The sequence below is a fragment of the Pogoniulus pusillus genome, chromosome 15 (genome assembly GCF_015220805.1).
Source record: "Pogoniulus pusillus isolate bPogPus1 chromosome 15, bPogPus1.pri, whole genome shotgun sequence".
NCBI lineage: Eukaryota > Metazoa > Chordata > Aves > Piciformes > Lybiidae > Pogoniulus > Pogoniulus pusillus.
This window is the reverse complement of record NC_087278.1, coordinates 21,523,502-21,550,224: the sequence shown is the minus strand read 5'-3', so window position 1 is coordinate 21,550,224 and position 26,723 is coordinate 21,523,502. Positions and strand designations below refer to the sequence as shown.

At 50.8% G+C, this 26,723-nt stretch overlaps 1 protein-coding gene and 1 long non-coding RNA gene across 5 annotated transcripts in view; one reads left to right on the top strand and one right to left on the bottom strand.

Moving 5' to 3' along the window:
- Positions 1 to 313: 313 nt before the first annotated feature.
- The window catches only part of WNT5B (Wnt family member 5B), a 98,881-nt gene continuing 72,471 nt past the window's right edge, over positions 314 to 26,723 (bottom strand). Inside the window, exons 1-5 of one of the 4 annotated variants that reach the window (XM_064155706.1) lie at positions 21,984 to 22,043; positions 20,919 to 21,061; positions 19,972 to 20,219; positions 13,541 to 13,833; positions 314 to 880 (exon numbers count right to left, since the gene is read on the bottom strand). In XM_064155706.1, coding sequence (XP_064011776.1) covers positions 422 to 880; positions 13,541 to 13,833; positions 19,972 to 20,219; positions 20,919 to 20,998 — 1,080 coding nt within the window. In that variant the 5' untranslated portion in view covers positions 20,999 to 21,061; positions 21,984 to 22,043 and the 3' untranslated portion in view covers positions 314 to 421. Of the gene's footprint in view, positions 881 to 13,540; positions 13,834 to 19,971; positions 20,220 to 20,918; positions 21,062 to 21,874; positions 21,933 to 21,983; positions 22,044 to 26,723 lie in introns of those variants that run through there. The other 3 variants (XM_064155705.1, XM_064155703.1, XM_064155704.1) reach the window with 3 other exon arrangements.
- LOC135182022 (uncharacterized) lies at positions 15,388 to 16,674 on the top strand. Its single transcript, XR_010305043.1, has 2 exons — positions 15,388 to 15,561; positions 15,658 to 16,674. It is a non-coding gene; the product is annotated as an uncharacterized LOC135182022 (long non-coding RNA).

Below are 26,723 nucleotides of genomic sequence, written 5' to 3'. Positions count from 1 at the left end.
CTTAGCTGGGGGCAGGATTTGAAATTCAGACTTGCTCACACCTGGCTGTCATTTCAGATGTGCAATGGCTACGCATAATACTGAGATCTACCAATGAGAGAGCAGAAAGAACTCACTCTTCTCCTTCTTGCTGGCTTCGTTTCTGTGATGAAATAGCACGCAGGGACGAGCTCACTTTGTCAGCACACCTCAGCCTCTTCACTCTTGACTAAAGCACCTGTGGGGAGATGCACCCAAAGGCAGAACCGAAGGAACGGCAAATCAGCTGGCCTGATGGGGAGGGTGGGGGGGGAAACTTCAAACCCAAAATGTCTCTTAAATAAGCTTCTTTAATTATTATCATCATCTGTTTATTTATACAAATATAAAATATATTTATAGAGATTTATATAATATAGATTTGTTGCTTTGGAGGCTCCTTTCATTTACAGACGTACTGGTCGACGATCTCTGTGCACTTTTTACACTTGACGTAGCAGCACCAGTGGAACTTGCAGTGGCACCGCTCCACCTGCACGCTCTTGAACTGGTCGTAACCCCGTCCGCAGCACATCAGCTCACACCCATCCATGCCCTCCGAGGTCTTGTTGCACAGTCGACCCTGGGTGCCCAGAGAGCCGGTGGTCTCGTTACGCAGGCAATAGTCCGGGCTGGGGTCAACGTAGACCAGGTCCTCCTGTGTGGGCATGTTGAAGCGGTTGTTGACCAGCTCCAGCTTGCCCTTGCGGCTGATCCTCATGGCAGCGGCGCTGTCGTACTTCTCCTTCAGCAGGTCGCCCACCTTGCGGAAGTCGGCCAGCTGCAGCCAGCAGGTCTTGAGGCTGCAGGAGCCCGACACGCCGTGGCACTTGCAGGCCACGTCTGCCAGCTTGTACACGGCCTGCAGGAAGAGAGGCAATCAGGCAAAGCTGTGTTTATCTCGGCTGCTCTGGCAGCTGGCTTGATTACAATAAAGTCGTCACAGCTTCAGAACTGCTTTGATTATCCTCTCATTTTCTGGTGGTGGTTTGCCCTTCAGAAAAGACAAAAGTCTCTTCTTCCTCCTGTTGTGGCTGCTCTGCTCCTGTTCCCTAAATATTTCTGTTTCTGGTCACATTGCCTCCAAAAGTGCTTTCTCCAGCCGCCCTTTTTCCCTGACAGATTGCTGACTTGACGTCGGGGTCAAGAGCAGGAAGGGAGAGAGAAGGTCCTCTCTACATGGAGGTTACAAATTCCCCCGGTCTCACCATGGCGTTGCAAGTTTTTCCATTCAGAGCTCCAAACGGGAACACCTGGGAGCCTGCCCATGTCCCACTGCCTGCATCAGCAGCCGAAGCCAGCGGCGTAGGCACACATCTGCATCCTTTCTAAAGAAGTCCCACACCCTTCCCTCTGTCCCTGCTGAGAGGAGCTCATTCGGGGGCAGTGTCTGTGAGTCACTGCTTTGCAGGGAGCAGCAATCAGGCGTGGCAGCAGCCATGAGAAAGATCATAGCATGGCCTGAGTTTGAAAGGACAGAATCACAGCAAACATCCAGCTGGAAGGGACCTCCAGGTTCATCCAGTCCAACCTTCCACCCAGTTTAGGGACAATCCTAAGCTATGTCCCTAAGCACCAGCTCCACAGGCTGCTTGAACACCTCCAGGGATGGGGACTCCAGCACTGCCCTGGGCAGATCATTCCAAGGTCTCACAACCCTCTCTGGGAAGAAATATTTCCTGGCATCCAGCCTGAACCTGCCCTGGCACAGCTTGGAACCATGTCCTTTGCTCCTGTTGCTTGCCTTAAAGATCATTCAGTTCCAACCCCCCTCCCCGTGGGCAGGAACACCTTATACTAGACCAGGTTGCTCAAAGCCCCATCCAGCCTGGTCTTAAACACTTCCAGGGATAAGATGTCCATCACCTCCCCGAGCAACCCATTCCAGTGTCTCACCACCCTCATAGTAGGGTCATCTCCAATCTAAATCTACCCTGCTCCAATTTAAAACCACCGCCCCTTGGCCTAACACCCCACGCCCCTATGAAATGTCTCTCTCCAGCTTTCCTGTGGACCCCCTTCAGGCACCGGGAGGTCGAGGCACCAGCAGCTGCAGCCTGAACCCACTCCGCTTGCCTCTGCTGGCGGCGTCCCCATGCGCCCTGTTCGGAGCGCGGCGCCGACGGCAGGCGCTGAGCGCACACCGGCGCCACCTTGTGTCCAGAGAGGTCCCTGCAGGGACAGGACTCGCCACGCAGCAGGACCTCCCTTTAAACAACAGACGCAAGCTCTCGCTGCTGTCTTCTCCGAGGTTATTTTCAGCTACGCTTCCATGAATTTTGGGGGGCTCAATATAGATCACACTCTTGAAAGCCCAGAACCAAAATCAACAGAAATTTGGGGCAGCGAGCACTCAACCCTGGGAAGCACAATTACGTGATGGGAATGGTAACGGCGAGTACCTCCCTGGGAGGAGAGAGGAGTGATGAAAAACCTTCCAGAACAACAAACTACAAACTAAACTAAATCTGCACGTTGTGTTCGTTAATCTCAGAGGCAAGTACAAAACTGCATGCTGTGTGAGGTCCTGCTCACAGGCATTGACAAGAGTTTGCAAAGAGAAGTGCTGGCATCCCTGCCTAGGCACAGAAACTAACCTCAGAGAATTGTTCTGCTTGGAAAAGATCTCTTTAGATCATCAAGTCCAACTGTTGACCTGGCACTGTCATGGCCATTAAATCATGGCCTGAAGTGCCATGTCTACAGAGTTTTTTAACACCTCTAAGCACTGGTTAGGCTACACCTTGAGTCCTGTGTCTAATTCTGGGTCACTCAGTTTAAGAAAGATGTAGAGGTGCCTGAATGTGTCCAGAGAAGGGCAGCAAGGCTAGTGAGGGTCCTGGAGCACAGCCCTGTGAGGAGAGGCTGAGGGAGCTGGGGGTGTGCAGCCTGCAGAAGAGGAGGCTCAGGGCAGAGCTCATTGCTGTCTACAACTACCTGAAGGGACGCTGTAGCCAGGTGGGGTTTGGTCTCTTCTCCCAAGCACCCAGGGACAGAACAACAGGACACAGCCTCAACCTGTGCCAGGGCAGGTTAGGAAGAAGTTTTTCATGGAAAGGGTGATTGGCATTGGAATGGGCTGTCCAGGAAGGTGGTGGAGTCACCATCCCTGGAGGTGTTTAAGAGGAGGCTGGATGAGGCACTGAGTGCCATGGTTTAGTTAATTAGAAGGGTTAGGTGACAGGCTGGACTTGATCTTAGGGGTCTTTTCCAACCTGGTTAATTCTGTGATTCTGATTCTGTGACTCCACCACCTCCCCAGGCAGCCTGTTCCAATGCCTGACTACCCTTGCAATAAAGAAATCTTCTCCAATATCCAAGCTAAACCTCCCCTGGCACAATTCCAGGCCATGTCCTCTTGTTCTATCACTTGGTTCTAGGAAGGAGGCACTGGTGCCCATCTCCCTCACTCCAACCGCCTCCAGACAAAAGAGGTCTCTCCTTAGACTAAGCAATCCACATTGGGAATGCTGCTCCTTGTAAGCCCTGTTCTCCAGACCCCTCACCAGCTTTGTTGCACTTCTCTGAACACACTCCAGCAACTCCAGGTCTTTCTTGTAGCGAGGGTCCCAGAATTGAATACAGAATCATAGAATCCAAGTTGGACGAGACCTCTAAGCTCATCCAGTCCAACCTAGCACCCAGCCCTATCCAGCCAACCAGACCATGGCACTAAGTGCCTCATCCAGGCTTTGCTTCAACACCTCCAGGCACAGCGACTCCACCTCCCCGGGCAGCCCATTCCAATGCCAATCACTCTCTCTGACAACAACTTCCTCCTAACATCCAGCCTAGACCTCCCCCAGCACAACTTCACACTGTGTCCCCTTCTTCTGTTGCCGTTTGCCTGGCAGAAGAGACCAACCCCACCTGGCTACAGCCTCCCTTCAGGTAGTTGTAGACAGCAATGAGCTCTGCCCTTTTGCAGGCTGCACACCCCCAGCTCTCTCAGCCTCTCCTCACAGGGCTGTGCTCCAGGCCTCTCAGCAGCTTTGTTGGCCTTCTCTGGACAACTTCCAGTATCTCAACCTCTCTCTTGAGTTGAGGAGCCCAGACTGGACACAGCACTCAATTCAAGGTATGATGTCAGCAATCCTGAGTACAGCAGGACAAGCACCCCCTTACTCCTGCTGGCACGCTATTCCAGATAGAGGCCAGCATGCTGTTTGCCTTCCTGGCCACCTGAGCACACTGCTGGATCACGTTCAGACAGCTGTCAGCCAGCACCCCCAGGTCTTTTTCTACCAATTTCCAGACACTCTACCCCAAGCCTGTAGTGCTGCATATGGTTGTTATGACCCAGGTCCAGGACCCAGAACACAGCCTTGCTAAACTTCATACAGATGACCTCAGCCCATTGACCCAGCCTCTTCAGATGCCTCTGTAAAGCCTTCCTGACTTCAAGCAGATTAACACTCCCACCTAACTGTCATCTGCAGACTTACTGAGGGTGCACTCATTACCCTCATCCACTAAGACTGGCCCAAATAGAGAACCCTGGGGAACACCATTGGTGACTGGCTGCCAACTGGATCAGAGCTACTTCATGTTACAGCAGCTTACCCCTCAGCCCCTGCTCCTAATGCTCTCACCATCAGGCTCACATCTGCCCTCCCACAATCATCCTGTCCCCTGTACATTCTGGCCCTGCCAGATCCCACGTGCCACATTTAGCATTACCTGTGAAAAGGTCACCAGCTGTACCTGATGGGGCAGATGAAAGCACAGAACAAGGGGACACAGTCTCAAGTTGGGCTAGAGGAGGTATAGGCTGGATGTTAGGAGGAAGTTCTTGCCAGAGAGAGTGATTGGCATTGGAATGGGCTGCCCAGGGAGGTGATGGAGTCACCATCCCTGGAGGTGTTGAAGAAAAGATTGGATGAGGCACTTAGTGCCATGGTCTGGTTGACTGGATAAGGCTGGGTGCTAGGCTGGACTGGATGACGTTGGAGGTCTCTTCCAACCTGGTTGATTCTATGATATGAGAAAATGTTATGATGCTCTGAAGGAAGTGGCTGTTACGTCTTCTGGCCAAATTTCCTGCTGAAGAAAGCAGGCAAATGCTGAGGTTTCTTCAGCGCCTCACTCGTGTACACAGAAGAAAGCTGTCCAGCTCTCTGCGCTCGCTTGCCAAGGAGTAGGTGATTAAGGTAATTGAGCATACTGCAAGCAAAACCTTTTGCCTATGAGTATGTTCTGGAGCAGCAGCAAGAGGTCAGAGTTCTACAGCAACTGGTTGCTCCTGGTCTAACTGATGCCTGGTGCTTCTGACAGCTAGTGAAGATTCAATTTGACTTAATGGCTATATCACATGTGGGCTGATCCAGCTCCCAAGAAAGTCAATGGAGTGAGTCCTTAAAACAGAGAAGCTTTAGTTCTGGCTCCTTGGAGCTCAATTTGCTGAGGCAATCCCTCATGGTGCAATGTAACAGCTACAGGCTGGGAGTTAAGCACTTGTCTTGGATTGAACTAACAACTGCAGAGGACCAACCACACAGTAGTAGGGATTCCTGCCCTACTCTAACCAGACAGAGCCACAGCTGAACACTCACAAGCCCCAGACACTTACTATATCCTCACTGCATTGCCAGCTTGCTTGTCACAAGCCTGTGTTAGCACTTTTTGGTTATGGTCCTGTCAAATCCCAAGCCGCTTGTGCCTCCCTTGCCCTTGCATGTGTTTTTATAAAGTATTATGATTCTCCCTAATCCTGGGCTTTGTTCCTTTAGAAAAACACTGCAACTTGATCCTTCTCAGTTAATGCCATGGGACTGAGTTCGCTCTGACTCGGCTTTAAGCAACTGATGCTCAAAACATCTGGCCCATGTGGGCAGTAGCTGTGCTGGGGAATGCGACCGCTCCCAGCTATCGCAGGTGAGTTCAGCGCCACTCAGCCCCCTGCAGCTCCCTCTGCCAGCATCCCGCGGAGGTAGCCTTAGCTTGGGCTGCTGAACGGCTCTCCCACTCTTCCCCTTGGCTGCCTGGGGATGGGGAGACAGCAGAGGAAACCGAAGCATTCCTGCCTAGCCAGACTCAGGTCATGGTAAAGAGTAACAGACCCCACATGTAGTTCTGAGGGCAGGGGCTGATCAGTGGCTGTGCCACTTAGCTTGAAAAGGCCACTAATGGAAAGGCTTAAAGCCCCATCCCATGAGCCCAAGTTCTCTTCCAACTCTTGTCTTGCAAGAATAGGGACGGAAAGAGAATTAATGGGGAATTCCCATGTGGTCAATTAGCCAGACCCCCTTCCAGGCTCTTCTGGCAGTGGCTGAAGTGACTGATGACTGAGGCCTGCCATATGCCAACTGGGTAAACAGCACAGAAGGACTGACCGCCACAGCCTGCCAGACAGGGTGACAGATAAGGAATGGGTGGAAATAATAGAGAGTAATGGAGACCAACTGGAAGAAAAAGACAGATGGAAGGAAAAGACATATTGAGATAACAGCTAAAGGCAAACAAACAAAGGCCATAAAGCCAGGAGCCACCACCACAAGGATTCCAATGTGGAGTGAAGGGGTGATGGGGTCAGGACTGCCTGAAAGATAAAAGACCTCTTGTCCCCTCCCAGCGCCCCTCAGCTCCTTCTCAGAACAGCAAGCAAAGACAATCTTCCCTCTTGCCACCAGAGCTCCTCAGGGTTCAAGGAGAACTTTCCCACCCCCAGGAAATGGAGGGACAGGCCAAAGTCTGCCTAGCAATCAGATGACAGCAAGTGAAACACTGGCTGGAGAAGTGGGGCACGGTGGGATGGCAGCTGCTGGTCACTTAGCAATGCTCACTGCTCTATCTCCAATACTCCTTCCTTTCAGCTACAGCTTTGGGGAGTATGGAGTTACACAGGAACCCTCCTACTTCCAAAGCCAGAATCTCAGAAGTGAAAACTCCACATTTAGGAATGCAAGACTAGACAGGACCTCCTTGGTTATTAAGTGTGGCCTCTTGCTATTGTAGGCACCGCTTCAAATAATATTAGCCTTAAATGCAGAGAGTGCCCTTTTAAAGGCAATTAGGTTTTCAGCCACCATTATTCTCATCACCATTCCAATGATGGAGTACCTTTTTCTCATTTCCAGCCCAAATGGCTTTGCTTTATGCCAATTTGCTATTGTGCCAAATTGGCCTTTTGCTTCAAAAGTACTTTTCCTCCCCTATTATTTCTCTCACTAACACAGACATCAGTCATATCCTCTCTCAACTTTCACTTTCCTAGACAAGCTATCCCTTCCTTAAGAAAGGGTTCCTGTCCCCTGGGTCAACCCTAACAAGCCTTTTCTAGTCTGAGGTAATTTTTCCTTGGGAACATGAGAACACAGAGTATTTTGAGGCCTTACAACAGCTTAATACAATGGCATCAGTACTCCCTCACGTCTGATGAAAAGACTTCACTGGGTACACGACAGGACATTTACCACCTTCTGAGCCATCTGCAACTGACTGCTGTGCCCAAACCTTTTCCCCTCCTTTCCTAACGACTATTTTCCATACAAAATGTAGTTCCATACACAATGTAGCTTCACTGGGTGTTAGCTGCTGAACAAAACAGGGATTCTCCTCCCTGTTCATAATATCTGCCACCTCTCTATCATCAGCAGCTTCTGTCAGCTCATTCCTCATCCCTGTGTTGAGGCTGAAAAACAAAACAACTGCTTGCCTGGAGACAAGCCCTTGAAGAACTCTGCTAATTAAGCTCTGTCAAGATCAAGTTAAGTCCTTTCACACAATTTACTGACATCTTTCCTTGAATCAGTTTCTTATTCACCTCAGAGCTGCTGCACTTTTCATTATTCTTCCCAATTTAACCAAGTGACAGGACCAGGGCAATGGCTTCAAGCTAGAGCACAGCTGATTTAGACTGGATGTTAGGAACAAATTCTGCACCATGAGGGTGCTGGAACACTGGAACAGGTTGCCCTGGGAGGTGGTTGGGGCCCATCTCTGGAGATAATGAGGATGAGGCTGGACAGGGCTCTTGGCAACCTGATCTAGTTGAGGATGTCCCTGATGACCGTTGGAAGTCCCTTCCAACCACAGCCATTCTATGATTCCAGGTGTTTCCCAAGTGGGAAATACGTCTCACAGAGGTTGAGATGAATGAGATCTATCAGATCAGTTCTCTTTTTAGGAAGAGAAGTCTGTGCTGCCATTCATGGAGACTTAACCAGGATGAAGGGTTGGGCAGGGAGAAATCAAATGAAATTCCTAAGGGCAAGGGGAGAGTTTGGCACTTGGGAAAGAACAACCCCAGGGATCAGGATAGGTTGGGGACTGACCTGCTGAAGAGCAGTGAAGAGGAAAAGAACTTGGGGGGGGTTCTGGTGGATGAAACATGCCCACGAGCCAGCTCTGGTGGCCAAGGAGGCCAATGCCATTCTGAGGTGTGTTACAAGGGCTGTGGGTAGTTGATCAAGAGAGTTTCTCCTGGTCCTCTACTCTGCCCTGGTGAGACCACATCTGGAGTACCGTGTCTAGTTCTGAGCCCTCAGTTCAAGAAGGACCTCAGGAAAATGCTCAATAAAGTCCAGCTCTGAGCAACAAAAATGATTAAAGGAGAGGAACATCTTCCTACTACCCTGTGCAAGGGTAGTCCCTTTGCAAGGTCTAACTCAGCAGAAGTTTTAGTTTACTACCCTTTGCAAGGTCTAACTCAGCAGGATTTTTAGTTTACTACTCTTTGCAAGGTCTAACTCAGTAGGATTTTTAGTTTACTGCTCTTTGCAAGGTATGACTCAGCAGGAGTTTTAGTTTACTACCTTTTGCAAGGTCTGACTCAGCAGGAGTTTTAGTTTACTACCTTTTGCAAGGTTTGACTCAGCAGGAGTTTTTACTGTTCTCACTTCATCTTTACACTTCCTGACCTCTAAGGCAGAGCTTTTCATTATTTATTTGCTATCAGTTCTTTTTTTTTCCCCCACTCCTATGGTCTCCTGGTCTGTCCCTAATAGCCTCTCTGTGGTACTTATTCATTCAGTGAGGTCTGGACATTGTTCCTACAAGCTTTTTCCTCTTGCTCAGCATGCAGAATCCTAATGGCTTTAGCATCTTTGACTTGAAAAAGTTCCAGACCTCCTCCACATCGAGTTCCTCAGCTGAGTTTACTAACCAGTGTCCTTGGTTTATCAGAGTTTGTTTGGAATGCACAAGCACAACTACACACCAGTTTATAACTCTTAATCTAAAATGACTTCTGATCATGTAATCTAAAGTTATTTTCTGTGGCCATCTGCTCTGCACAGTCTACACACACAAAAAGAAAAACAAGCTTGAAAGAACATTCTCTTTTGCTGGATCCTCTGGAAAGCTGTTGTCAGGTCCTGTGTAAACTGTTAACTAAAGACACAGAACTTGTCTGTGGAGTTCAAAGCAGCAGGGGCACTGTTACAAACACAATCAGGAGAGCGCTCTGCACCCTGCTATGGGCAGGATACAGCTGCCCTTGGCTCTGTCCTTAAAGCAGCACAAAGGTTTTTTCCATCTAACACTGTATCATCATCCTCTCCTGTGAGGACAGGCTGAGAGTTGGGGTTGTTCAGTCTGGAGAAGAGAAGGCTACCAGGAGACCTTACTGTGGCCTTCCAGAATCTGAAAAGTGACTACAACAAAGCTGGGGAGGGACTTTTTAGGGTGTCAGGTAGTGATAGGACTGGGGGGAATGGATCTAATCTAGAGGAGGGAAAATTTAGATTAGACATTAGGAAGAAGTTCTTCAGCATGAGAGTGGTGAGAGATTGGCACAGGTTGCCCAGGGAGGTGGTGGAAGCCTCATTGCTGGATGTTTCTAAGGCCAGGCTAGACATGGCTCTGGGCAACCTGCTCTAGTGTGAGGTGTCCCTACCTATGGGCAACCTGATCTAGTGAGAGGTGTCCCTGCCTATGGCAATGGGGTTGGAACTGGATGATCCTTGAGGTGCCTTCCAACCTTGACAATACTGTGATTCTGTGCACTCTCAGCCCAGTGAGAACCTTGCCAGCAGAACAAGACAGAGCAGTGTTTTATCCATGCACTAGAGCAAGTATCTTCTGACTTGCTCTTCCAATACAGCTGTTACTACAGTTCACCTGGCACCTCAAACATATGCTCAAGCCGCGTTCTGTAGCTGGACTCCTCAAGGCAATAGGGACTGACTGCTACAGAGTCTCTCAACACATTAACACCCTATTTTAGGCAAGGTATTTATTTGTAGTAATCCAAGTTCATGACTCCAACCACATAAGATGATCAAAGCAAGTAATGCAGAGAATGATATTTTCATGCCAGGACTCAGGGGAGGAGTTTCCCTCTTCATTTCTAAGCCAATGCAGACCCTCTGCCCTTCCAAGCCAAAAAAATAAACCCCACCAACCCCAACCCAAACCCCAGTGATTTCTACCACCTTCAAATCCTACTGCAAACTCACCCCAGTTTGATTCTGCAAAAGAACTATGTGAAGTCTTTGCAGTGCTTCAGCCTGACACATTGATTTCACAGTTCAAAACAAAACCCTCAGCAAATTGTCTTTGGTGGCAAAACAAAGCCAAAACTACATGAGAAAAAGACAGACGTAGGTGGGAAAGGGAAAGATAATGCAGGTAACAATTAGAAGGACAGAACATTGATAAGGAGGAATAATAAACTGCACCAGTACAGGCTGGAAAGCAGTCCTGTGGAGAGGGACCTGGGGGTCCTGGTGGAGAACAAGTTACCCATGGCACAGTAATGTGCCCTTGGGGCCAAGAAGGCCAATGGGATCCTGGGGTGTATTAGGAAGAGTGTGTCCAGCACATCAAGGGAGGTTCTCCTCCCCCTCTACTCTGCCCTGATGAGACCTCATCTTGAATACTGTGTTCAGTTTTGGGCTCCCCAGTTGAAGTGGGACAGGGATCTGCTGGAGAGGGTCCAGCAGAGAGCTACAAGGAGGGTTAGGGGACTGGAGGGCATGGCTTATGAGGACAGGCTGAGAGACTTGGGACTTTTTAATCTGGAAAAGAGAAGACTTAGTTCATAAATACCTGATGTCTGGCCAGGAGTGGGGGGACAGGCTCTACTCACTGCTCCCTGGGATAGGACATGGAGCAATGGATGTAAGTTGCAGCACAGGAGGTTCTGCCTCAACACAAGGGAGAACTTCTTTACTGTAAGGCTCACAGAGCACTGGCACAGGCTCCCCAGAGAGGTTGTGGAGTCTCCTCTGGAGCCTTTCAAGGCCTTTCTGGATGTGTTCCTCTGTGATCTGTGTTAGACAGTATTGCCCTGCTCTGGCAGGGGAGTTGGACTGTATGATCTCCTTGGGTCCCTAACATCCTGTGGTCCTGTGATCTTGTGATAAGAGAACTAAGGATATTAGTCAAGAACATGCAGAAGAGCGAGGCTAAGTATGAGGCTCTTTCATATGCATTAGAAATAAAACTAACCTTAGAAAAGCTCACTGCTAGGGAATAATGATGAAAAAATTAATCACCCACTGAAAATGGCATCAGTGTTCAAGTATTTCTGGCTTACAATGGGAAAGAGGCAGGACTGCACAGCTGTACTGCCTGTGAATGATGCTACACCCCCCCAGGCTATTGATCACCAACAGAGGAACTGTAAAAAGCAAATGAGTACACTGAAAGCATACAAAGGAGGCAACCTCACCTACACCTACAACATCAGGGAGGCCAAGACCAGAATCTAGCATGTCACTTTGGTATCCAGTTTCTTCAAGTACACAGGAAAAGGGGAAAGGCCACACTACAGTGACCTGAAAATTATTTGATGGCTGATGAGAACCTCTGAAACTAAGTCTTCAGTACTCTATCTAGTTTATTAAGAAAGACTGGTGAATAAATTGCAGCAGGTTAAGTATTGAAATGCAGAGGGAATTCTGACTCCTGTGAGGCTTTTTGATCTGGCTGTAAAGTCAGAAAAAGACCTGAGTGCAAGCTGACACCAGATAAATTCAAATGATAATGAGGTACAGTGTTGAAACAAGGTGATTAATGATGGTAGCACACTACAAAGGGATGAATTCTCCATCCCTTGGGGTCTCCAGAGCAAAACTCAAATTGTCTATCACCCAGATGCAAAATGATTTGTTTTGTCCAACACCGAGGTAACAAAGCAAGTTCCAGGGACAGAGAGGTAAGCCCAATTCCATGTTTGCTTCTGGCCTCATGTTCTCCAAAAGCTGACTGATGGCAGAAGAGAACTCCATATGCCAACAGATTCTTTTTTCTCACCAGAAGCCTGCTGCTTTGGCAGCTCTGGGAAGCCAGCTTCTGACACACGAACCTACAAAGTGGGCTGTGACAGCACCTAGCTTATGTGTGTGGCACACACATCTGCACACTGCCACACAGTGCCCCTACAGACCCCAAAACACCCTGGGGAAGCTGCCATGAAAACTGGAATACAGCAATTGTCAATATTTCACAGAATGCCAGGTTGGAAGGGACCCTAAAGACCATCTGGTCCAATCTTTCTAAGTGATGGTGTAGTTTAAATGAGCTGGCCTGGCACCCTGTCAAGCTGAGCCTTAAAGCTGACTCCACTACTCTCCTATGGAGAGACTGAGAGCCCTGGGGCTGCTTAGTGTGGAGAAGAGAAGGCTGGGAGGGGATGTGATTAATGTCTATAAATATCTGAGGGGTGGGTGTCAAGTGGAGGGGACCAAGCTCTTTTCAATGGGCAGCAGCAATAAGCCAAGGAGCAAAGGACACAAACTGGAACAGAGAAGGTTCTGTCTCCATATGAGGAGAAACTTCTTTACAGTGAGACTGAGTGAGCCCTGGAGCAGGCTACTCAGAGAGGTTGTGGAGTCTCCTTCTCTGGAAACTTTCCAAACTCACAAGGATGCATCCCTGTGTGGACTACCCTGGGTGATCCTGCTTTTGGCAGGGGCGTTGAACTGGATGAGCTCTGGAGGGCCTTTCCAACCCCTAAAGTTCTGTGATTCTGTGACTATTTCAATGTCTAACTGTTCTCATGGTTAAAAGTATTCCTCTGGAGTCCAATCAGAATCTCCCCAGGAGTAGCTTATCATAGAATCACCATAGAATCAACCAAGTTGGAAGAGACCTCCAAGATCATCCAGTCCAACCTATCATCTAGCCCTATCCAGTCAACCAGACCACGGCACTAAGTGCCTCATCCAGGCTTTGCTTCAACACCTCCAGGGATGGTAACTTGTACCCATTACCCTTTGTCTTTGCATGTGACTCCTTGTAAAAAGGAAGTCTCCACTGACCTGGCAGCCACCCTTTATGCACTGGCACATCCTTACTCGACTGGACTGTTCAGACATAGCTATGTAATGGGAATTCCTCTAAACATAGAGCTGAGCAGACCAGGAATCAGGACTGCTTTATTGCACATGGCTAGAAATACCTTAAAACTAAAGAAGCAAGTAAATAGTTTGGTTTACACTAATTCATTATAGTCTGTAATGGTCACCAAGTGCAGGAAATGTACCACTGTTGCTAGACTATGTCTCATCAAACCTCCAAGTAATTTGGTATCAAACTATCTCCTTTAGAAAGGACAAAGTGTCAGCATTTGCCTTACCCTGCGGCCAGCCTCGTTGTTCTGCAAGTTCATCAGCATGCGAGCCTGCTCCTCTGAACCTCTCACGTAGTTCTTCTCCCTCTCCTTGGCATCCACAAACTCCTTGGCAAAACGATATCCATACTCCACGTTATCGCCACAGCCACCCCACAGCCAGTCTCGGGGCAAGTCCTTGGGCCGGGCTGTCCGGCTGCAGCCACAGCTGGAGAGTTCTCCCTCCCGGCAAGCACGGCTGATGGCGTTCACCACCCCGGCAGCGCTGACGGCATAGGTGAAAGCAGTCTCTCGGCTCCCTGCGACACACGAGAAGCGAATGAGCGAGAACTCATCTCGGGTAGCAAACGCAGCGCGCCGCGGGGAGCGAGCGGCGGGGTCCAGGCAGCAGGAAGCGGAGGCAACTTGAGAAGGTGCAGGGAAATAACGTGAAGGAAGAAATAGGGTGGTCAGACCCAGGAAAGCCATCCCACTTTGGTACAGGGGGAATTGTCCTGACACATACTTGCATCACCTGGTTTCTTTTTTCATTTCCAAAGAACGGCTCCAGCCCAAGGGCTGCTCAGACCTGGCACTTTCTGTGTTACCAGAATCAAATCTAATATCTGATTCTCTGACACACGCCAGGCAAGAGCCTGAGATTCCTGCTGCTGCCTCGAGAAATGCTTTTAGCAAAAGCATGTTCTTTGTGAACTTGTAGGTGCTGCTCTTCACGGTTTATTATTTTTAGTATACTATTGTTTGTCCATTTAAGAGCCCTGGAAACTCCAAGCCCTGCCCAAAAGAAATAGCAAGCCCACAGGCAGTGCTTGCTCAGCCTCTTTCCCCTTCGTTATCTTTTCATTTTAACTTGGAGGAAACTCTCAAACAGAGAGTTAGTCACTTGCTGAAAACACAGCTGCTGCTTTAGCCATTGAATCTGCCAATAATCATTGAGAACAATTGATGAGATTGGGTCTCTGCAAAGCAGTGTTCTGGTTAAGCCCACCATCACTCCGGAATGGTTGTCATTTCATTGGGACAAGCACTTCATGTGATCTTCAGGTCATCAACCTCGTTTTGGTTTATATAATAAGGTCAGCTGAGAATTGTTTTGAGATAACCAAAGGAAACCCACTTGTACACTAAAGCATCAAGGCTCTCCAGTGCCTACAGGGCTGCGGTGCTGGAGCAAGTCAACCTTTCCATACAGACAGCAGTAAGTGAAAAGGTTTTCCATTAGCAGGTTTCTTAGAGACTGCCCTACTTGGAGCACATGCTCTGTACAGCTCAAGAGTCTGAGCCAAGCAGCTGGATCGGGGCTGCAGCTCTGTATTCCTGGCAGTGATTCAGTCCCAATTTGACCCGGGCACCAACACAGCCAGAACAATGCGTGAGGCCAAGCATGTTGCACCAGCCAGCGCTGTGGGTCTCAAGGGGGGAAGGTAGAGAGGGATGATGAGGAGAAGGAGGCAATCCACACCTGTACTGTGTAATAAATACCTAAGCTGACACCTTCAGAGTCATTGTGTGTGGTCACCAAGCTTTCAGGTGATGAAAGAGTACACCAAAGCTTCACTGGAATAAGCAATCTGATTGTGAAGAGCTACTTAGACCAAACCCCGGGAAGATCCTCTCAAGCAAATTTGAATTACTTCAGAGGGCAGATCCTTCAGGAACAGTTTGTCACCAGCCCACGAGGCTCTCAGTGCCAGCTCTCTCAGCAGGACCAAGCTGATGATTTTGGTAAGCTCTTGTTTCAATTTGCATGTGTTGACAATCTGTAATTAATAGCAGCTTATCACCAGCTTAGTAGTAATGACCCAAGACAAAAGCAAGGCTGTGAATGGTATCCACCCTGCAGAACAACTTGGAGTGCCCTCCTCCCAAATGATAGTTGGACAATAAAGGCTTCTGCTCTGGAGTAGAGCACAAGGCTGATAAAATGCTCCAGGACACGAAGTACGGCACCAGGTCATAACAAAGAGGACTATGCACCCCCAAAACCTCCGGGTCCCAGAGGTAAAGAGGAGTGACTCCTAGTGAAGGTAACTGAGCTGAGACTGGCCCGTAAGGGAGTTGTGGTCATTTCTCAGCAACCAAAACGCAGCTTTTACTCATCGAGTTTCTTTTGCACGTCACAGGCATTTAAGGTAAAGGTCCAACGAACAAGCTCTGCCCCTGCCCGTCTGTGCCGGTTTGGTGACAGCCCTGCAGCCATACCAATCGTCTTCCTAAGTAGAGCACTCCTTGCACCTACGACCAGTAAAACACATCATGGAAAGGACGTCCTGGTGTTAGAGCTTGCGCAGCGCAGCCCGCATGACCCCAGGTGCTTAGTGTCCCTACAGCCTGATCGAGGTCCCCGAGGCACAGACGGGATTTGCGCTTTTCCTTGGCCATGCTTTCAGCCTCTCCGTTTCAGCTGTGGTAACTCAACCGCCCCTGGATCTGCCTCAGTTGCTTAGGCTGCTGACGGTGGTGGGTGAGCCTGAAGTAAGTCACGGTGGGGGTTTTGCCCCCACCTTTGCTGCCCACAGAGCAGAACAAACTCGCTAGATGCGGGTTTGGAAGAGCGTGCCTTGGTTTGGGAAGTGGGACTGAAGGTGTGCGTGAAAGCCTGCGCTAACACGAAGGCACTCTGTAGCTGCCAGTGGTGGGCTTACACGTCCCGGTTTCCCCTGCTGTCCTGCTCCGTCTTCCAGCCTCGCAAAGGTGTTTTGGGTTTTTGCTCTTTATCTCAGAAGTTCACTGCAGTTGCACACCTCAGTACTGGCATCTCAAAGGGCAGGGCTGCTGCTCCCCAGACTTCTGCAAACGCGAATGCGGCTTGGCAGTAACCAGCGCCGACGCCATGCCCTCTTCTCTCATGCCTGTGCCGAGCTCTCCCGAGGGCTGAGCGGGAATCACCTCAGGCTACCGTGCCCTGGGCAGACCGAGCCGATGCCGGGGGCTGCGGTCCTCAGGAGGCTCTGCCCGCCGGCGTGAAGCTCCACGGAGCTCTGCTGCCCTCCTGTGCCCACTGACCACCCGCCACCGGCAGCAGGACGGGGAGCCCGCGGCGGCGGCAGCTTTCGGCGGGCACCGGCGCCGTGCTCAGCAGTAGCCAGGCAAGGTGCCGGTCTGCATCGCTTGCTTTTCTGGAGCTACAGGGGGAAGAAGGCGAAAGAGAAACTGACCCTTAAGGGGAGACGTCCCCAAAGGTGATAAAAGCGTCTTGCTCTAACTTTTCTGATGAGTAAGTTTATTTCGACTGATGCTTAAAAGCATTTCCCTAAAATATGCCAATCGTAAAGAAGAAATGTTTCTCTTTGTTCTCTTATCGCTTTTTTTTTTCTTTTCTTTTTTTTTTCTTTTTTTCTTTTTGCATTTGAAAAGGCAGAAGAGATAAAATCTTTGGCTCCAGCAATGACTGGACTAACCTGGAAAGCCCAACCTTGCATTTGGAATTGCCCCGGGGAAGACACAGTCACTCTTCCCCTGAGGAAATTCTTATATAACATTTTCGGATGCTCTGTTCCCTCCTCATAAGTAAGTGAAGAGTAAGTAAAGAAACATTTATATACACACACGTGCAGTCCAAAACCTGCCTTGACAAACAAGAAGCAACTTCAGAGGACAATTGTTGTCCATCACCAGATTATCATTATCGAATGAACCACATTTAAAAGCTGTAAGCAATTCTCACAACACAAAGAGTAGGAACAAAACAAGGCTAAAAAGCAGCCTCACTGCTGCAGATGCTTCTACAAAAGCTTTGCACTGTTGGACTGCCTCACCTCCACGAAATGCACAAAATGAAGGTGTAATGATTAAACACAGACTGGGTCTCCCGTTTCCAAGCTGAGCCAAGTTCTGCAAGGGGGAAAGGAAACTAATCTTCCAGGTTTCTGAGTGAACGCTCTCCCAGGCTTTGGACTTGGCCAGGGCAGGTTCTCCTCCCCTCACAATCTAGTGCAGCTGAAGAAATCATGTAATATATGCCATGCCAGCATTGGTGGGTGGGCAACCATGGGTTGTTGGCATATTACACACCCTCTGGGTCCTTCTTATCTCTTTCCCCCCCTCTTTCTCCACAACAGTCTGGCATGCCTCTCCACTCTTGCAGATATTCTGGTCTCCAGATCTTTCTCGTGCCATTGGCACAGAGTACAGAAAAAGGGCTGTGGTCCAGAATTGGGGCTCAGAGGTTGAAAACAGGAGACAGGCACACAGTGTGAACCCAGGGAAGAATGACTTTATGGTTGACACAACCTGAGAAACTGAAAGGCTTTTGTTTTCTTTCCCAGCATGGAAAACAGTTTTGCCAAAATGATGAGCAACTCTACATTACAAAGTAAGAAAAAGTAAAAGCAGGAGACAAAGTAAGAGAAAAGAGGAAAGCAGCATCTCCCTCCACAGCAGCTTCTCCCTGACATAGACAACAGCAATGAATCACTGCAGACCTTGTAAAATCCCAAGCCACCTTCCGTCACTTTTTTCTTCTCCCCCCCCCCCCCCCCCCCGCCTTCTGCACTGTCATGTGCTGAAGTATAAACAGGCTCTAAGTTAAAGGAGACAGCTTCAAAACTTGCAGTGAGGGTAGGATTTTAAACAGCAGGCAACCCCAGGCAGTCCCTTCACAGTCACCACCATCAGCAGATTCCTACTCAAGATACAAGAGCACTCCTAGCAAACAAGCACAGACCAAACGCAGCAGCAAGACTACTGGGCATACCCATCGTGTACCCACACCACCTCTTTCCTCAGCAACCCCCCAAGCTACTCCTGAACTAATAGGACCAAATTCATTTTAGAAAGGAGGGATATAGGAATATTCCTTCTTCCACTATTTTCCCATATGCCCTCTGATGCTTCCTGACAGCTTTTCATCTTTCAAGCTCCAATGTGTATTCTCTTAGTTCACCTTTACCTCTCTTTTCCAGGTGTGAGCTTGCCCACTGGACCAACCTGGGACTGCAGGAAAGTAGTGAAAAATGAGGATGAGATTTGCTGCAGAAAGAGGAGATTCCTATTCTCTTCTGTCCTTTTGGAGTCACCAGAATTTCTCTGGGGATAGGAAATTTACCTTTCTTTGGGATAAATTACATGTGAGGGAAGAACACTAGAAGGAAAAAACGGAGGTGTGTTTTCTGACCATTCAATTTAGTGGCTGAAATCTTAGTTTTCACACCCCAAAGACAAGTTTTAACAATCTGGGATTGCACACAGCCTCACCTGGCCACCACTCTTGCTACTAGAAAGCAAGAGATCAAGGATGCAGAGAAGCATTGGATGTGTCAGGAGTTGAAAGTGTATGTCAGAAAACAGCATTTCCCAGGGAAGCACCTCAGAGAAAAGTATTTTTTGGGGATACCAGTTGGGCAGCAAGGGAAGAATTAGAATGTTTCTTGTGGTCTGAATTAGGAATTCTGAAAGGCTAAGTAATCTCTAATATTCTCCACAATGACACATAAGAATTTCAGCATCAAGTGAAAGGGTCAAGGAATTTGGCTATTCTCATGCACTACCACCTTGACACTGGAGAGGTATCAAAGATGTACTGTGGTGTCCTGCTGCTTATGTGAGGCTTTGGAGAGTGCAAACAGTGCTGGGGGCAGCTGGTGGGGGGCAGGAGCTGGAGGTCTTTTTCCAATCTTTGCTGAGTGTTTCCTCTGACCTTACAACCAAGAGACAGTGCTGGTTCTGGATTCTTCAGTGTAAATAATGGACGTTGTGGGTGGGAAACAAGACCCGGTGTTGGAGTGAGCTAGCGCATATATGTGTGTGTGTGTGTGTGTTAGCAGCGGGTTTAACACCTTTTCTTTATTGTCCTGGCTGTCGGACACATCAAACCAAGCCCGGATTTCTCGGTTTCTTGCCATCAGAGGAGTGCATTTCAAAAGGAAAGGGAACAATGTGGCTAGGTCACACCTCAATTCAAGTGCAGCAATGGCCTGTCAATGTGCCTGTTACGGCCAGCAGGGCAGGAATTATAAAAATCTCTCCAGTTTACACTGGAAGTAGTAGAAGAGGGAGAGGGGTAGATTCCATGCCAGGGGAGTCCATATTTCCCACATCTTCGGGATTGCATTCCCTGTCTGAGGGCGCTCCAGATGCTGGGAATGATAACGCGGGCCCATTGTTCCTGGCTTTGGCTTCTTCGCTCTCTTTTAAACAAGCAGACAAACGGAAAGCTTTGGAAGACCCCTTCCCTCTTCCTGACCTTTCCCATGCGGCTCCAAAGAAAGTCTGTTCCCTTTCACCGCCCCAGCCAGCCTCTGCTGCAGCTCAGGTGCACTACTGCCACCGGCTCGGGCAGCACCAGCACACCAAGCAACGAAAATACTCGTTCAAGGCAGCTCTAGGAGCGGTGCTAATAGGACTCGAGACTGCCACATGTGTGTTTGAAGCGAGGAAGAAAGCTGCACAGGCAAAGCTGGCCTGCGCCCAGCACCTCCCATACCGGCTGCTCCTACCTATTTTCATGACGCGCCCAAAGACAGAGGTGTTGTCCACCGTGCTGCAGTTCCACCGCCGCTGCCGAAACTGGTACTGGCACTCCTTGATGGCACTGCGAGCCCCCTCCCCGATGAACACCATGTGCTCCTGGTAGAGCTGGCAGAGCTTGCGCTGCCCGGGGGAGAGCCCCGGCAGCTGGCTGCACACCGGCTGAGCGCCGATGATGTACATCTCGGGTCTCTGGATGGGGTTCATGGCCAAAGACCTACGACGACAAAAAAAAACCATCCAAGGGAGTGTGGAGGGCGAGGGCCCCTCCGCGAAACGCCCGGCACCCTTCCCTGCCAGCCCAGCCCCGCTCCCCAAGCCCGGGAGCATTTCTCATGTCAGCTGCCTCCCTCTACAGTTCTGCCAGATGCTTTTCCAGAGCTCCAGCAAGAGAAACACAGCTCGTTTGTAACCTGAGTTTAAACACAGAGGACACCCGGGATGGGGGCTGAGAGAAAGCTCAGCACTTTCTCTGCAAAAGAAGAAAGTGAGCTGCGTTTTCACAGACCGCCGGCGAGCGATGCCTGCCTCTAAGCCGGGCTATTTTCTGCTCTTTAAAAGGGAAGAGGGCTCCGCGGCTGCTCCCGGGGCTTTTGGCAGGGAGTGGGAAACCTTACCCATCCTCTCCTTACGCTTTCCCCACATCCTAAAGCCCGGAGGGGATTTCAGCGAGCCCGTACAAAAGGAGCCCAGACCCGCCTGAAGGAGAGGGGCTGTGTCCCACGTCTCCACCAGGGACAGTGGGAGGAAGAAAGCTGGAAAGAAGCGAGTTGCTGCGAAAGAAGCCCGGGAGGCAGGAAAGCGCCCGCGGGGAGCGCCGGGCAGCCTCCCCGCTCCCGCTCCGCCGCCCGCCCCAGGACGGTCCCCGGCCCACGGCGGACAAAGGGTCCGCCGGCTCCCCCGCGCCCTCACTCACCACCAGGAGTTGGCGTCGGCCACCGGCGAGGTGCAGCTGCAGAGGAGCGCGGCGGCGAGGGCCAGCCTCGGCCCGGTCATGGTGGGCTGCGGGCAGCAGCGCTGGGGCAGCTCCCGCAGAGCCGGCCGCCGGGACGGGGCACCCTGCGGAGAAGCGCCGAGGAGAAGCCCTGAAGCGGGGCCTGAGTGCGGCCGGGGGGCGGCGAGCACAACCCGGCTGCCGCCCCCTCCCCACCCCGCCCCCGCCGCTCCCCGCAGGACCCTCCCCCGGCCGCCGCCTCCCGGGGGCTGCTGCGGCGGCCCTGCCTGCCTCTCTCCCTCCCTCGGCCCCCTGGTAAGGGGTTCTGCTGTCGAGGCTTCGCCGCCGCCGACGGAGCTTCCCTCCGTCCCGCCCTGGGTCGGTGGGGCAGTAAGGAGAAGCGTAGGGCTGCAGTCGCCCTTCGAGACGTCGGGAGGGGCCTCCGGGCCGCCCCTGGCTTGGCTGCCTTTGATGCGCTGCCCGCGGTCCGCCGGAGCCCCCGCGGGCCGGGCCGGGCCGGGCCGCGGTGGGAGTCCCGCGGACGCAGGTGTGGGGAGCCGGCGGGGCACATCAAAGCGCCGCCCAGGCCTCGCTGCCTTTGTAATGCAGGGCCGGCTCGGAAGTGAGCTGCCCCCTCCCCAAATTGGCCTCCAGAAGGGCCCCACGCCGTGGCTCCAGCCCCGCGCCCCAGGGTCTGCGCGGCTCTGCCCGGCTGCCGGTGACAAACGCAGATAGGGCTGGCACCAGAGCCTAATGGCTTTATGGGCAGGGGAGGTGGACAGGAGAAAAGCTTCAAAGGCTTCTCATGTCCAAACACCCCTCTCCCTTCCCGGCTCGACCTGCTGAGAACCTCAAAGGCAATCTGGCAGCTCCTCAGCAAGTTCCCCAACAGACACCGGCAGGACGCAAACGTAGGCACCCCGGACCCGTGTGCATACTTGGAACAGGTGCTCCTTGTACCCTGCTTCCCCCCACATCACAACCAAAACAGCTACGCCACCGCACCACCGACATTGCTGCTGCCTTCATCTCCACAAGGCCTCTCACCGTCCCGTTTTGTCCTGCACCACGCAGTCCCCACCTCTCTGCCTCCAACAAATGCCTCCTGCTGCTCTCTCAGCCTCCTTGCTGCACCTGGTGAGCCCATGACTGCCTGCAGCGGTGGCTCCTTTATCGCGTGGGTCACCCCTAGGTTGTGGCCACGGTGTGCATGGTCCTGCAAGCACCCAGTCTCTACCTCATGAGCAGCACTCGAGACATGAATCACCACCCTCGGCAGCTCAGACCACTGAAGTCTAGTTTTTATCGAATTCCTCATGCCTGCCACGGTGGACTTGCTGTGTTTGTTTGCGGCATGCTTTGCTTCCTCCCTCATCCAGATGTGCTGTACCTGCAGCTGGTGGCCCACCTCACCTGGCAGGCAGATGTGGGGCCACAAGTGCCAGAATTAGCTTCAGGACAAAAAATGCCTTGTGTGACCCAGAACCTCAGCAGGAGGGGAGTTTTACTGCTTGGGCACAGCAGGATCCACGTCTGAAGAAAACAGGGTGACTTTATTCACATCTTCTATATCCTCCCTTCTCCTCCTCCCACTGCCCTGAGCGTGACGGAGGGCTGGTGAAATGTATGTGTGTGTAGCCACGCATACATGGTTTGGGTCTGTTTCTATAGGGAATAGACAGAATGGAAAGTTTATCTCCAGGAGTCTGGGGAGGAAGGAAGTTGTATATGGATGAATGGCTTTTCCATGACAAACAATGAGTCTGCACAGACATGGTGTGATGTCACCTAAAGAATTTCCAAGCCAGCCTCAGATGAGAGGTCCCACCTTTCCATCTCACCACAGCTAGAAGGAAGAACTATGGGAGGGGGGAGAGGGAGGGTGGAAAAAGCCCTTGCTGAATCACACATACACACAAGGCATGCCCCATTGACTGGATAGGGCTGGGGGATAGGTTGGACTGGATGAGCTTGGAGATCTCTTCCAACCTGGTTGATTCTATGATTCTATGGTTCTATTCCATGTCAAGAGATTACCTGATTGGAGAGGAGTATCTCTCCAGGCTTCGCCTTCACCAAGTCTTATTGCAGATTCTGGCAACTGCCCCAGGAATGTGGGACAGCAGCAGCCAGTGAGGCACTTCCACAAATACAGGCGATGTCAATGCCAGCACATGTGCACAACACTCCACAGGGCAACAATAGAATCACAGAATCAACCAGGTTGGAAGAGACCTCCAAGCTCATCCAGTGCAGCCTAGCACCCAGCCCTAGCCAATCAACTGGACCATGGCACCGAGTGCCTCATCCAGGCTTTGCTTCAACACCTCCAGGCAGAGCGACTCCACCACCTCCCTGGGCAGCCCATTCCAATGCCAATCACTCTCTCTGCCAACAACTTCCTCCTAACATCCAGCCTAGACCTCCCCTGCCACAACTTCGCACTGTGTCCCCTTCTTCTGTTGCTGCTTGCCTGTCAGCCCAACCCCACCTGGCTACAGTCTCCCTTCAGGTAGTTGTAGACAGCAATGAGGTCTGCCCTGAGCCTCCTCTCCAGGCTGCACACCCCCAGCTCCCTCAGCCTCTACTCACAGGGTTTGTGTTCCAGGCCCCTCACCAGCTTTGTCACCCTCCTCTGGACACCTTCCAGCACCTCAACATCTCTCTTGAATTGAGGAGCCCGGAACTGGACACAGCACTCAAGCTGTGGCCTGAGCAGTGTTGAGTACAGGAGCAGAATAATCTCCCTTGTCCTGCTGGCCACACTGTTCCTGAGCCCGGCCAAGATGCCATTGGCTCTCTTGGCCACCTGGGCACACAGCTGGCTCATCTTCAGCTACTCTCTACCAGTATCCCCAGGTCCCTTTCTTCCTGGCTGCTCTCAGCCACTCTGTCCCCAGCCTGTGGTGCTGCCTGGGGTTGTTGTGGCCAAAGTGTAGAACCCTGCACTTGGCCTTGTTAAACCTCATCCCACTGGCCTCTGTCCAGAAACACATGGCATTAATTAAACATCTCAATTTAAGTATTAATATGGGAAGGTAGCTGATGAATAGCAGCAGCAAAGTGTAGTGAATACTGCCAGTAGCAATCTGACCACCACCAAGCACAGGCAAGGCAATGACCTTGTTTTGAAACGCGAGACACAGTAACTGCTGCACAGCTTTAAGATCACTTCTCCGCCCAACCTGATAAAGCAGCAGCTAAAGGAGATGCTTCAGTGGGAAAGGTCAGAAACTCTGAATTCTACCTAAATTCTGCTGCTGGTGAAAGCCATTGCCATTGAGTTAAGACAGGAATTAAGGAAGTGACTCTTTCTTAAGGTGCTGGAAATAATCTCATCACCGCTGTGTTTATGACTTTAGATAAAGTGGTAATAGCAGGTAAGGTGATGTTGAGGGGATTTAACCTCAGCCAGCAAATTCCAGACCAAAAGCTGCAGAACATTTGCTTGATGGTCCAAAGAATACTGCCTGTGCCTCTTCCTTGTGCCTCTTTCTGCTTGCTACCAATATCCCCTAAGCATGCTCTTGCTTCTATAAATAAAAAGCTTGGGTCATTTTTTAAAGCCCAGCTTCAGGGCTGGCTCAAGCAGCCTGAGCAATGTTGTTTGCCAAAGCAGGGCCTGGGTGGGAGAAGTCAGTGAAATTTTATGAGGATCAGAGGTGGGTTGAAGCGAGGCTGCTGGTGGGCTGGGATGAATGGAGTCAGTGAAGCAACAAGTAAGCAAGGGGAGGAGGGGGTAAGCTGTTGGTAGGTAATCCCAGACAGCCGGCTGGGATCCTGGCAGGGTCATCAGGACTTAGAGAGTTCAGGAGAAGGAGGCCAGGAGCGAGCAGGACTTTGGGGTGGCTCCATATGACTGACTTGAAGGGAATTGCCTCTCTAATGAGTATTTGGAAGGCCCTGGAGAAACTTGGTCTCACCTGCCTTTCTGTTCCCTGGTAAATCCCTGTCTGAGGAGAGCTCAGCCCAGACAGGACACCCCTCCTGGCCATCACCTCTGTCCACTCCCCACAGTGATTCTCACTTTCATCCCAAACCATCCTGCTCCTGCAGCAGCCCATTCACACCAACTCACACTGTGCCTGCTACAGCAGGGGAAGAAGGGGCAATAGAAAGAACTCCTAAATCTGGAATTGTTCTTGCCTCTGCTGAAGAAGGCCCCATCCCACCTCCTCCACTGGGCTTGCTTCACTCAGCACCAGTAGTGAACCCACACTGTGGCTCAAACCCTGCAAGCACAATGCTTGCACCCAGACCACTGAGGCTCCCTGGGGCCAAATAGAGAGCTGTCACCTGAGAAAGGGACATTAACCTAAACCCTCAGATTAAAGGTCTGAGATGCCCTTCTTAGAGGGAGGAGCAGCAGCAAGTCTGCATCGTTGTCAAGTCCTGGTGTTCTGCTGCGCTCAGCAGTCTGCTGCCCTAGGCAACTGTCTGCTGCGTTGCCTGGCTGCCTAAAATTAGTACCTGTGCTTGCCTTCGTGCAGTTTTCAGAGGTGACAACCATGCACCAAGCACAGAGGTATACATCAAGCTTCCAAAGTCACAGCAGAGCAGCCAGAGAGCTATCACAGCTTCCCCAACGCTGCCCTGCTGCATTTGCTGGAAGGAAGCTGCAAGGCTGCAAGAAGAGGAGGTCATGTCCATGAGATCATTTGCAAAGATTTGGCAGACCATGGAAGACAGCCCTGATAAATGACAGAGTTACTCATGCAAACTCCTTGTCCTACTCTTATTGTCTTATAGAAATTTTGGGATGTCCCCAAGTGTGACAGGGAGCTTTAACAAGTGGCATAAGGAGTGCTGAAAGAAAGCACAGGTCTCTTTCCATCTAACTCCACTCATCCTCATTTCTGCTCCTTGTCTGCTTTCTCCCAGGCTGGGGAGAACTGGACAGACATTCCTCCTGAAAGAACCAAGATCTTATGTCAAGTTCCTGGTTATTCTTGCAACTTGTCTGTGGTTCAATGCTTGTTTTGAATGCCTCACAATGTCCAGGGCACCCAGAAACGTTTGCTGCAGTCTCTGTCATAAGATACTCAAGATGTGAAAAATACTCACTGAGGCAGAGTCATAATATCATAGAATGGTTTAGGTTGGAAGGGACCTCAAGGATCATCCAGTTCCAGCCCCCCACCATAGGCAGGGACACCTCCCACTAGAACAGGTTGCTCAATCCAGCCTGGCCTCAAACACCTCCAGGGAGGGAGCAACCACAACCTCCCTGGGCAACCTGTGCCAGTGTCTCACCACCCTCGCTGCAAAGAACTTCTTCCTAACATCCAGTTTGAATCTCCCCTCTGCCAGTTTAAACCTACTTCTCCTCATCCTGTCATTACAAGACCTTGTCAATAGTCCCTCCACAGCCTTCCTGTAGGTCCTTTTCAGATACTGGAAGGCCACTACAAGGCCTCTTTGAATCCTCTTCTCCAGGCTGCAGAGCCCCTGACGCGAGCAAAGGGGCTCTGCAAATCCCCTCGCTTGCCCTGCTGGCCACACTTCTCTTGATGCAGCCCAGGATGTGGTTGCTGTCTGGGTTGCACATGCACATTGCTGGCTCATGTTGAGCTTTTCATCAGCCCAGACACCAGTCCCTTCCACTTAAGCAGCCAACAGAGATGCACTGCCTGGGAAGGAAGGTTTACATGTGCTGCTCAAAAGGGAATCCCTGCCCTCTGGTTCTACGCCGTGGAACTCCTAGTTGACAGCAGCAAGAGATGCTTCTGGCAGACAGGTTTGGTTTTAATCACAGTTCTTACTAAGACCTCAGGAATCTCATTAAAG